The sequence below is a fragment of the Pseudochaenichthys georgianus genome, chromosome 18 (assembly GCF_902827115.2).
Source record: "Pseudochaenichthys georgianus chromosome 18, fPseGeo1.2, whole genome shotgun sequence".
Classification (NCBI taxonomy): domain Eukaryota; kingdom Metazoa; phylum Chordata; class Actinopteri; order Perciformes; family Channichthyidae; genus Pseudochaenichthys; species Pseudochaenichthys georgianus.
In genome coordinates, this window is record NC_047520.1 from 4,866,325 (window position 1) to 4,878,924 (window position 12,600).

The window sequence follows — 12,600 nt, forward strand, 5'->3', positions numbered from 1 at the left end:
ATTTACAGCCCGCGTCCTACCTTCCTTACCTTCTCTTTTGTGACCTCGCTCTTTGTTGATGCTGTGCAGCCACTCAGTTGTGAACACCAGAGGGTGCTGCGACTCGGGCACCAATATTTCCTGAACGGTGCGTCCCCCGTGAGCCAGACATTTCAGGGCCAGCCGTGGACAGCGTGTAGAGAAGGGCACCACCTGCAGGTAGAAGTCATTACTGCGCAGGATCCTCCAGTCCAACGTGGATAGCTGCACAACCACTTTCTCGCCTAGACACAGAGGCCAGCCGGAGTGCAGGAACAAGCAGCCCAGGTACTGAGACTGAAAAAGAACAACATGAAACCTTAATGTGCATACAATTCTATCTTCTCTTCTCTCTGTCCCTTGTAAGTGCAGGAAGTACCCTCTTTGCTACCCTCTTGTCAACAACGAATCTATGTAATGGTGAGCATAAGCACAGCCTGCATGTTGGAGCCTGACTGCATGGTTGCCATTGGCATCCAGATGAGTCGAATTTCTAGAACTGATAACACACCAGTCGACACTTTTCACAAGCTCAACTGGCCCAACGCCAGTGCCACATACAACACCCTGACATGTGACTCACGCAGTGCTTTCTAAAGTGTAAAACTGCTTAGGCGGCGGCATGACATAGGGAGAAGGCTCTGGAGAGAGTCGGTGTGAGTCACATGGAAACATGCAGACGGCCAACTCTCCACAAAAGCCAGCCTCTGTTGAAACAGTTGTTTCATTAGCGGAAAACACATCAAGTCGCTCTGGGAGGAAATCAATTCGAATCAAGCTCTCCAAATAACCTCGTCTAAAAATAGAAAGTCCCGCAACGAAAGCGTTTACCAGAGAATGCATTCAGGTGAAGGAGAGGAGGCCTCGAGTCTAATCCCCTGCACTATTAATCAACTGGTCTGAGTGGGAAAACAAAAGCTACTCCCACCCTGATCAATGGGTCAGATCTATATCCCATCTTCCTCTATCTCTTTTGGAGTCTGACGTGTAAACTTCTCTGCTGTTCAGTCTCGTCTAATCGACTGGCTCTCGGCGCCTCCCCCCCCCTCCGTGCCCTCCACTCACGAGACGTGATCACATTATATTCCTTCTGCAACCTCTCCTCCATCTTTCCTTTTTCCACCTTCGTCCCTCATTTAAGTCCTTCCTTCGTAGGCCTGTTTTCGTGCCGTACGGAAGATGGGGAAAGTAAGGGTGGGTTTGAGCGTTCAAAAGCATGTGTGACTTTTCCTCTCTTAAAAAGCGTGTCTGTTTTGAGTCAGTCCACATTCTGTAACTCCCTGTGTCCTCGGGGCCTCCCCCCTTCTCATACTCCCTCCCTCAAAGTAGCCCAGTGTGTGCTCCTTCTTCCGCACCTCCCGCTTCACAAAAATTCCTCAATCAGTCTACTATAGTCGCGACCTCCAGCATCTCCTCTTTTTCTTTCCACGGCACGGTGAATGAACTCCATGTTAATGCTCTCCTTCCACTCCCACCACTTCTCCGTTTCTCTCTCTCGCTCGCACAGCAGCAACGCTGACATATGGAAGGCATTATTGTCATGACTCACGGTCTAACTCCCGTCCCAGGCAGCTCGCATAGCGACAATGAAAACACACTTTGCTCACATGCGAGTGTGTGAGTGTGTGCAAGTCTAGGAAAAGTGTATAAAGAGAAATATGAGACAGCTCTTAGCCTGCGAGCTGGGCTAAACAGTGTGTGTTGTATATCTGTGTGTGGGAAATACAATAAAAGGAATGCAGTTCGGTATAAACCTCAGGGGTTTGAGTTAAGTACATGTCACATCTCATCCGATGGACTTGTCTCGTGCGTGAGAGATTTGATTGCACTAAGTAAATTGCATGTGTGTGCACAGTGTATCCAATGTCCTACTATTTACACAAATTGGCTTTTTTGCATGTCTGACAATTAAAACCAGAGCTCTTTAATTCATGCTTCGCTCCTCCGTATTTCACAAATCCTTTGGAGCTTCCGAGGCCGGAAAACCACCGCTTTTGTCTTTGGCTCCACGGTTTGTAAATCTCAAATGTCACCAGCCACTTTCACACATGTTAGCAGCCAGATAGAGTTTGGGAGCAGACTCGACCCCCCACGGTGCAGTGAGTAACGGGTACAGGGTCGCACGCGTGTCAGATGATAAAAGCCTTGAACTTTTACTTTGCACCCGTGTCTTCATGTCGAAAGGCACTGGGACTAGTAAGGCGGTTATCATCCATTTCTATGGTCGATCCCAAACACATGCCTATTTTAAGTTACGTTATGTTCATGTTAACCCAAGCCATGATGTGTCCTAAACTTAACTAAGGCGTTTTGTTGCCCTGACCTAAAACAAGTACGGTTAAGTTTCCCTTATCAGTCGTTCAACAGGCTGACAACATTTCAACATGGCATTCAACTTGACTTGCCATGAAATGCTTGCCAACATGTGCGGGGACTTGGTTTCCCCAAAAGACTGAACTGCCAGTGTAGGCACATCAAAATGAACGCTTGACTGTTTACTCGCATGATACTTTTTTGAATTGGACAGACGATTCTGCTTTTGATTATACAGCTTCGTGTGTGTTCTCGTCTGCGGTGTTTGGAGTTTGGAACTCACACAGGCGTGCTGCTGGAGTTTGTGCAGGAGGTGCTTGGCGGGGACGAAATAGTCCAGGAGGTAGCGAAGACTGTCGTGTTGATAGGTCGACTCCAGGACTGAAAAGACCTGCATACAAAGAGGCAGAGAAGGGAATGCAGTTGTAGTCAGTGGGTTTGTTGATCAGAAAACACGATGATGTAGGCCTGACATATCATTGGTGCTTGGGGGAAGCCTTTAAACGAGGAACAGTCTTTGTTTCAGCTGCTGCCATGCATTGTGGAGTGTCCCGCGTGGATCAAGCCAGACAGCATGTAATCAGAGAGGCTGCTTCCTTTTGTCCGTATTATTCCATCAATACATGAAGCAGTTTTATCCATAGCAACAAAGACATTAGATTGTGAGCTACATGGCGACTATAGGAACACACTGACAGACAGACCCAACACACATGATCGAAGCCCATTGGTCCAGTGGCTTAAAGGGAAACAAAGCTGTGCGGTGCGAAGTTTGAGACAACAAGTTCCCACAATGCACCAGAAAGAGATTGCTCGTCTAGTTTTATTTATATAGCTGCTTTTATACAATGCAGAGGCAAATTGCGGTACAGAGAAAGATTGAGACACAAACATGGTGTTAAAATGAGTAAAGAATAACGATTACAGCTTACTTCTGCTTTCTCATTATGAGTTAAAAGCAGTTTTTGGAGGAAGAGGGTTTGGCTCTAATTAGCCAGCTAGCTAGGTGTTGTTAATGTTGGCTTCTTGCAGCAGCAGTTGATATCTGGGGAGAGAAACGTTATCTGCACAACATATCGCCTCTCCAACTTCACCTTATCATTTAATTGAATCTGCATTATTTATATCCCCCTGTTTATTTCTGCAACGATGTGTGTGTGTGTGTGTGTGTGTGTGTGTGTGTGTGTGTGTGTGTGTGTGTGTGTGTGTGTGTGTGTGTGTGTGTGTACCTGGGAGAGGAGGGGTGGTGCGGTGCTCTCAAAAGGAGGGTACAGCGATGAGAGCGCCCCCTGCACACAATCCTCCATCGCCTCCGAACCCTGACGACACAAAGGCGGTGGTGAGGAAGGGGTTAATCCATAACGCTGAGTCAGCTCTCGATGTCTGTGTTTGTGTTTAACAGCCGGGTCGTCTCGCTTTTTGCTGACACACACAAACAGAGTCACACACATTCTCCTTTCAACTTCCTGGTGTATGGTCTGGGGAGTGTCACACACTCCAAGGCCCAGTCCATGTAGGAACCCCCGGAACAGAAGAGGCGAGCCAGGGCAACATAATAACGTTAACACACACAGTTACTTGAACACACACATGCGTGGGGAGAAACGGATTACACAACGAGGTCACAAGACAAGTTACAGTTTTCCCTTACAGTTACACAACAAGTTAGTGATCAGATAACTTGTATTCTTTAAAATTGGGATTAATAGCAGGATTACGATGTAACAAAACATTTATTGCAAAATAAATAAATATATATAAATATATATATTATAGATAGACGTACTGCCTGAATCTTCTTTTTGTTTTTTTTTGGTTGTTACTTTCAGTCTTTTTTTACATTTAGTTTTTTAATGCAGTTGAACATTAACTTTGACTTTTAATCAAAGTTTTAAACTAAAACAGTATTTGCAAACTATAGTATTCTGCAAGCCTTAATTTAAGATAATTAAATTTATTGATATGTCTTAGCTATTGTATTGATTTGCATTTGATATTGAGGAAACAGGAACGGAAAGTAATCAGATTACATTACTTTTATAGTGCGATACTTTGATTACGTTACTGACTGCATCTTGTCTTACATGTAACGAGCAAATGTAACAAAAGACAGTGCTATAGTAACCCTAACCTTGCACACACACACATCAGAGTGTGGCAGAGCAGAGCGAGCAACACGGTGTTTATTTTTATACATGGCGTGTTGGCATGGCAACCAGCTACTTCGTTTCCCCTCAACTTCTCTCTCTCTCTCTCTCTCTCTCTCTCTCTCTCTCTCCCACCCGTTCACATGTCCTCCCAAACCTCTCCTCCTCACTTTTTTGTTTCACCTCCATCCGACTCCTTGAATGTCATCTGACAACAATTACGTCGGGATTCTCTTCAACAGACGGCATATTGTCTCGAATAGCGAGAAGAACCCCGAGGAGGATGGATGGAAAGCCATGGGAGAAATCCCACAATGGGAGAACAGAGTGTACGGAAAAACAAAAAGTGAATAGAAAGAGAAGGGGCCAGGAGGGGGTTTATGGAAGAAGACATAAGTTCAACCGAACTGAACATTATTTTCTCTGGGTTTGATTTGTGTACACAGAGGGTTTGGGGTTAGCCACAGAGGAGGATAGCATGAGTATTACCAACAACAAAGTACTGACGTTTTCCTGCTTTGCCTGAAATGCCCTTAAAATGAATCAGATATTCTGTCTAAGGTAACTGGGGGACTTTGAACAGAGCAAGAATCTTAACAATAGACACATGTTCCCTCCATTGTGTCCAAGTGGCATTATTGTTGGCTGCAAAGACTACTGCATCGGACCCTCAGAGCCGACTATTAGGGACAGATAAATCAACTTGTTTAACTAATCAGGATACAAACTACTTTTGGGGACTTTTTCGAGCTTGTGCTAGCTGCTTTCATTGGAAGAAAGTTAGCAAAACAAGCTGTTTTTCCACAGTGTCTTTTGGTTTTTCCGCATTTTTTCTTCTGGTCCTCTTTGGAAATTGGGGATAGCTCCTGATGTTACCTCGTTTAACCAAAGCACTTTCCTTTTCCTGTTTTGGCTGCCCAATGGTCGACGCGTTTCCTTTCTCGTAAATCTAGTGAAGTCGTACAAAGCGGAAGATTGCATAGTGAAAGCGAGACTTGTAAAGAACCAATCTAATCGAGATTGTGTCATGACGCTTTCGTAATGCAGCCAAACACAGATCTGCAGTTTAGACCTAGTAAGGTTGCTCAGGGTCACTCAGCAGAGATGTTCTGTTTCCATCCACTCTTGGCTGCAAAGCACATTTTTCAACGGTGACTTCAGCTCTTATGGCACCAACTGCAGGGTGGCACAACCGGCCTCAAACTCACACAGCTTTATTTTTCCATAGTAACAGAGCATTTCGGACAGAAGCGGAGGAAACATACATACATGTTGCAGCTCAGTTTTCCAGAAGCGAAGCAGTTCCATGTTAGTGCGTCGGCTTTTAAGTAAACACAACTTGCTTTCCAAAGCCACAAATAAAATGCACTTAAAGGATAAAACTAATGGTTCCTATTTATCGTAACGCAAGCGAACACTTTGCCAGATGCTTGGCATGCCATTTGAGTTTCTGAGTGATTAAAGTTCTTAAAAGTTATTACATAAAACAAGCTAGAAAAAGCACATCGATGCATTTGAAACGACATTCAAGCAACAAATGGAAAGATATTCGTGACTCGAACAACACACGGCATTGCCTTCAAGTGCCTTGTGCAAAGTGCACACTATTCTTCTCGACTGCTGTAACAGAAAACACATTTTGGAACATTTTTAAAAAGGGCTATTTAGAGTTGGCGATTACATCACATAGACAGGAAGTGTCTCAATGCGTAAGCAACTGTCTGTGTCAGAGGGCAGGTTGTAATAGGTGCAGAGGTTGTAAAAGAGGTTTGCCTTCTGGCTCACTGACAGAACATATGGAGTCTTGTAAAAGCACAGCAGGGGGTTCAGGGGATTGCATGGCGCGCCTGCAGGAACTTCCTCTTCGTCTAAAGCCCTGATAATGCATCCTATGAGTTCATTTAACACAACACTATATTAACGCAGAAACATGGTGGACATTCTTTAGGAACGTGTTTTCCCAGCGCTTTATGTATTATTATACGGACCGTAAATGCCAATATATTTGTGCCCAATGCCTCTTAATTGAAACACTGTTTTTTAGACGGACAAATGGGGAAAAACTCTTCAAATGTAGCCCAATTGGCTCAATAAAACCCCTCGGGATCAAATATGCGGCTTGTGCCAGAAAACACAACTCCATGCACCGTTCATTTATTAAAATATTGGTCCAAATAGGACTCAAACCACTTTATGTCCTATTAGCATCATATTATTTAATGTTTTAGCTCATATTAAGACGTTGAAGTAGCTGAACCGAATGCAGCTAGCTCGACAAGCTAGCTCGCCTGCTACAATATTTAGCTTGGATGTGCAATTTATGCCACAAGCCTCACATTTAACTTCCTCTGCTCTCACGGTGTTTGCATGCCTGGACACACAACCGTTCAACAAGATATTCCATTGGTTGTTGCAAATGTATTATCTTTTCAATTCACACACGGCATCTATTGCACGTCTGTCCGTCCTGGGAGAGGGATCCCTCCTCTGTGGCTCTCCCTGAGGTTTCTCCCATGTTCCCTTTAAACTGTGGGTTTTCTCCGGAAGTTTTTCCTTGTACGATGTGAGGGTCTAAGGACAGAGGGTCTAAGGACAGAGGGTCTAAGGACAGAGGGCCTAAGGACAGAGGGTCTAAGGGCAGAGGGTCTAAGGACAGAGGGTGTAAGGACAGAGGGTCTAAGGACAGAGGGTCTAAGGACAGAGGGTGTAAGGACAGAGGGTGTAAGGACAGAGGGTCTGAGGACAGAGGGTCTAAGGACAGAGGGTCTAAGGACAGAGGGTCTGAGGACAGAGGGTCTAAGGACAGAGGGTCTAAGGACAGAGGGTCTGAGGACAGAGGGTGTCGTATTGTCATACTGATATTCTGTACAAACTGTGAAGTCCACTGAGACAAATGTAACATGTGTGATATTGGGCTATATAAATAAACATTGATTGATTGATTGATTGATTGATTGATTGATTGATTGATTGATTGATTGATTGGTCAAATCCAAAGATATGGAATTTCAGTCTGGAAGCACAATCACTCAATTACGCTAGGAATGCTGTCTAACGGAGAGCCATGCTGCTTTCCACCAAACCAAACGTCTTCAATCTAACTCAGGTCTTACAGTACCGGTACATTTAATGCACTTAGTCACTCTTGCTTTCGATCAGAGGCCCATACGTGCTCCTGTAACGAAGCAGCCCTGATTACATTTGTAAATTAGATTTCCTTTCTGACTCCAAGACAGAGGCAGCCTCTCACGTAAATATCCGGTGCCGTCTTCTTAAGGTACAATAGGTGTAATTCAGTTATTCTTTCATTCGATTCCGAACTCGGGTGTTTTACTTTTGAAGTCACAAATCTTTGAGTATAAAATAAATGAGATTTGAGGAATCGTGAGTAAAGGCCTTATTTTCATTTCCAGCACATGTACCCAATGTCATTTGGGGAACTATAGCTTGTTACGCACATTATCAGCGAATGAAACCAAACCAGAAAGATGACGAATAACAGATCTGAGTCAGGAGCTTAACAAGAAACACGACTATTCTTAGCATTTAGGCAAGCTAAGAATAGCTTCCACACTAGATGTATTCAGATGTGTTAGGCTGATAGACTTGCATGTCATGTCCTTCTGGGAGAAAGTGTACAGTTTGGAGTCAAATTGTTGCTTTTTCTGAAGAACCATGCATTGTCTGCTATATTAAGTGTCTTAATGATAATTAATGTCTTATTCTAAGTTAAGCGCAACATTGCAAAGGAAACAATTTACCGGAAAAGTGTTCATACGACACGTATCGGTGAGGACAACCGGTAGGGTGTGAATGAATGTGTATCCTCCTGTTTGTGTCAAATGTGGACGCACAGACACAGGGTACGTCATACTTGCGTCAGACTTCCTGTCTTTCTCTCGTGTGCGCAGACTGAAATGGAAAAAAGAAGAAGTGGTCTTCTGTAGAGATTCACACAGGGAAATCCCAGAAAAAGAAAGAGATGTCAGACCCAAGGACAGAACAAGTAGTCGTAAAATAGAAAAGACAAGGTGGAATGAATCAAGTCCCTTTGGAGTGCACATGGAGTCCTTGAACTGTCCTTCTTGTCACTTCAGCTCATTGAAGTGTCAGTGGATTCATAAAACAGATTGGAGAAGAGACAGAGAGCCAGACAGACCCACCGAGGGATCACACAGAAAAGAGGAAAGGAAAAGAGGAGGAGGAGGGCTGACCGGTGGGAGAGATCGATGGGAAACAAGAGCAGCGACCATGATGAAAACCAGATGTAGACCCAAACGTTACAAAGAGGACAGAGGAAGAGAGTTAGAGCAGAAAGGCGCTCGGAGGGGATGACATGATTAGGAGCAAAACTGAGAGGGATGTCGACACAGAAAAAAATAGGGGGGGAAAGCAGACAAAGGGAAGTGGGGATGAAAGAGGAGAAGCCTGAGAGAGATTTCCTTTCCTATATCTTCCTGTATTATCCAAGCTGACCTTCAGTGGGTCAAACATCTTCTCACATTGTTTGAGACGACCTAAGTGCTCCAGTCTGTGGCTGAAGTGAGTGAAGGCGAGTTGGACAGCAGATTTCACACATTTGGCCTCCGTTCATTGTCAGTTTATCGTCTGTGACAAACAAGCGTGTTATTGTGTCACATGTATCGGCGTTATTGGTCTTCCCAGTGTGTGGCATTCTCGAAGCAACCTAGCTTAGGCTTTGCTAGGCCAAGCAGAGTGTTAGCTTGTTAGCGTAGCTGTCACAGAACAACATGTAGCACTAGTGGAAGAGTAACACTTTAAGAACAATTGTTGTTGTTTTTGTAGCTTGGACTATCGTTTCTAAGCTTGGCAAACAAGACAACAGTTAAGATAAAAAAACGGTTCATTTGGAGGTAACATTGAGAAGTTTGCACTCCTTTGTTTGTTTTTACTTGATTCTGGGTACTTCATATGAGCTTTGCATGAAAAAAAAAAAAAGGACAATTTCGCCAGTCATTTTACTTTTTCACTTTCACCATTAGACATTTGATATTGGAGGCTTTCTACTTTAAAAACAAAAGCTTTCTGCTGCAGCAAAACACAAAGTTAATGAGAGCTATTAGCGTGAACCAAAACACACAGAGTTGTATTCCTCACAATCAAAACAATGAGATAAAGGCGCTAAAATGCTCAGTTTGTCTGAGTTGAACAGCTGTTGCTTAACATACCTGATCCATTGGTAATGTGAACATAGTGCTTGTAACAGCTGAAATAGCTGGATATTGAAGCATAGTAAGATCGTGATAAAAGGCAAATTGAAAACAAACAAAGAATATCCACGGCTGCCCAATAAAGATGGATCGCTGCGTTGAAACGTATCCATCCCTTTTCTGTTTGCGCTGTTTATGTCAGAGACTCTTGACAATCACAGGAAGCTGAGTTAAAGACAGATTGATAATTGACAACATCACTGACCCTGTCCCGATTGTTCGGCTGTTATCTCCACCCGCCTGGTACTCCGAGCAGGTTAAAACAAACACACTGAACTGCTGGCAAAACTTCCATCGGACTTTTTTGCTCCGTGACTTGAAAACTAGTCCATCCCGTTAGTTTCAACACTCTCCAGACAGAGGGGGTGGAAATACCCTCTGCCACATATTCTTGGCACAAGGTTGCTGTGTATGTCACTTTCCTGCATGATGCATTGTAACACCTTTGTGCATGTGTTAGCACCCGTGTGTGTCCCGATGCGAGCATGAATGCACACGTGTTAAGTGTTTTTACTTTTGGGACACATGATGTTTTGTGCATACACAGGTTACATCCACCTTTTGACGCCTGGTGACATAGACATTATCCATTCCTCTACTTTGCTGTGACTATGTGTGTCCACATCTGGTGCTGTTTTACACACTAAACGTTCCCAACGGTTAAAGAGGAAGATGAACTGTACTGCACATGTTCTTCCTCCCCCTGAAGTCCATGCCATCCCTTGTTCCCCCTTTCTCTTTTTTTCCTTTTCTCTCGCTCCCCCCTTTTCTCCTTGGTCCAATGTGGAAAATGCGGCATCACCGAAACCACCAATACTGCCGTCCAAGTCTCCTAAAATAAAAAAAGTAACCATACCCGCCTCCTTTATTTCTCTCTTTCCCACTCCAGCTCTCTCTTTCTTACTCTTGTCAAAGCTGCTCCACCCTGCCCAATGCACAGAAGCGGGAATATGATCCAAATCTTTCTTTGTTAATCTCTTTCTCCGCTAATGCAATGTATCTTCTCATATGCGTGCAAGTGTCTGCTTAAATCCTCCGCCTGTCTCCCTGCCACTGTATGTCATTGATCAGACCACGAGTGGGTGGGGATGGTAAACAAAATCCCAAGAGTCGCAACAGAGAGCCCTTGATTCCATCTGCAAGCCTACCACAGAAATCACAAACGTCACACTACTTCAATCCTGTCAATTTGATGTACTGCCGTTGGGATTTGACAACTTTGTAAACTGGGGGTTATACTGTAACTGCTGACTGGAGCTTCTTCCTAAATCAAACACGCCTTTTTGAGATTAATTAAAGTAAAATCAAGCCTGTTTTGGAAATATTGGAGAAATCTGCATCACATATATTAGGCAAATCCTAAAACATATATATCTTAAGTACATTTAAGGTAGACCAAACTTAAAAAGTATTGTTGCCATGGATGAAAAACAAAACACATGATATTGCTTTTTTTATAGGACTTAAAAAGTGAAAATAGAGCTGAGGATAGATTACGTAAGGAGTTCCGTACATTTTTTGACTTCACTTTAAGCATTTTCCAGGGAAGGTTTTCCCTACAGTTGAGAAAGGGAGACTTACCATGACTTCAGTCAGGAATTCCTACATAGTCCTCAGCTCCTTTCCGGCATGTGCTTCCTCTCGGCATTCTCTTTTTTCCTCCCAGTTGTTTTCAAACAGACTCCATTAGTTTGTCCTTCTTTTTGTAGGATCTGCGTAAAAACAGTCCTCCTCTCTTCCCCTCTCACTCTCCGCTATGTTTCCCAGCCTGGGAATGTCCAAGCTGAATTTGTTCCCCTCCCCTCGGTCTGCCCGGCAGTCCCACACACTCCCACCTCCCTCCCCCCTCCCTCTCCTTGCTTTCACCTAACAAGAGCACTACAGTCCCTCTCTGCACTCAAACTTTCCATTTATCCCCCCAGAGTAACTTTAAATGAATAGACAATGAAAAGCTGTTACCCCACCCATGCTTGCTTAAAATAAACCTCTTATGTTTTATTGTTAGAATCCTTTATTTTTATAGGGAGATAATAATTAAAGTCTTTCGTAATTCAGTTAATTTGACTGAAATGACTCAAACAGCTGCAAAAATAGGTTTGTTTCTTTATGTAGACCTGCATGCTCAGAATGTCTCGTAAAAGCAGAGAAGCGGTAACATTTCACACCAGAACAAACACGTTGAATTGCTTTTAATAATAGTTTATTTTTAGCGCAATGCATTTAACTCCAGTAGTGATGGTTGTAAACTGTCTCAAAGAAGGAGGCCCTACATTCCTTTCGCCGGGTCACTGAAATCGCCCCTTTGCCACCCGTCTGATGTTAAACAGGGGTTAAAGGGCTTCTCTAGAGATATAGTATTTCACTTCCACACTGTTGATGAACACGCAGGAGACACATTTGTAAAAGATTGGTTGAAATGGATGCGGCAGAGGTCAATATATCATGATTTATAGTCCCTAGTATGGGTCTAGATTAGAAAAAACGCCAGATCCTATTTTTCCCACAATGCAGCTCATTTGAAAAGGACACATTTGTTCCTCGGAATGTAGTGAAATAATAGGAATCGAAGGTCATGACACATTGTTAATTTATATGTTATTCTTAACCCTCCTGTTGTCTTCGGGTCAAATCTGACCGATGTACTGCTGCATTAAGGCTTTATGATATCCTTCACAGTAGACATTTGAACATACACAGCTGCTGATCACCACTTTCATTGAATTGTGGATGATTGAGTCAACTTTGTAAAGTTTGTGACATCCATGGTGTTCCCGCTCAAAGATGAACGCCATAAAGAAATGGAATTAGTACCCATCTGGATCAGATAAAACACACACACACACACACACACACGCACGCACACACGCACGCACGCACACACGCACACACTC

At 43.6% G+C, this 12,600-nt stretch overlaps 1 protein-coding gene across 2 annotated transcripts in view; it reads right to left on the minus strand.

Moving 5' to 3' along the window:
• Positions 1 to 11,466, minus strand: part of arhgef40 (Rho guanine nucleotide exchange factor (GEF) 40) — a 38,415-nt gene extending 26,949 nt beyond the window's left edge. Inside the window, exons 1-4 of one of the 2 annotated variants that reach the window (XM_034106133.2) lie at positions 11,291 to 11,466; positions 3,561 to 3,650; positions 2,615 to 2,722; positions 30 to 315 (exon numbers count right to left, since the gene is read on the minus strand). In XM_034106133.2, the coding sequence (XP_033962024.1) occupies positions 30 to 315; positions 2,615 to 2,722; positions 3,561 to 3,650; positions 11,291 to 11,293 (487 nt within the window). In that variant the 5' untranslated portion in view covers positions 11,294 to 11,466. Of the gene's footprint in view, positions 1 to 29; positions 316 to 2,614; positions 2,723 to 3,560; positions 3,651 to 9,914; positions 10,031 to 11,290 lie in introns of those variants that run through there. The other variant, XM_034106134.2, reaches the window with a different exon arrangement.
• Positions 11,467 to 12,600: the final 1,134 nt, after the last annotated feature.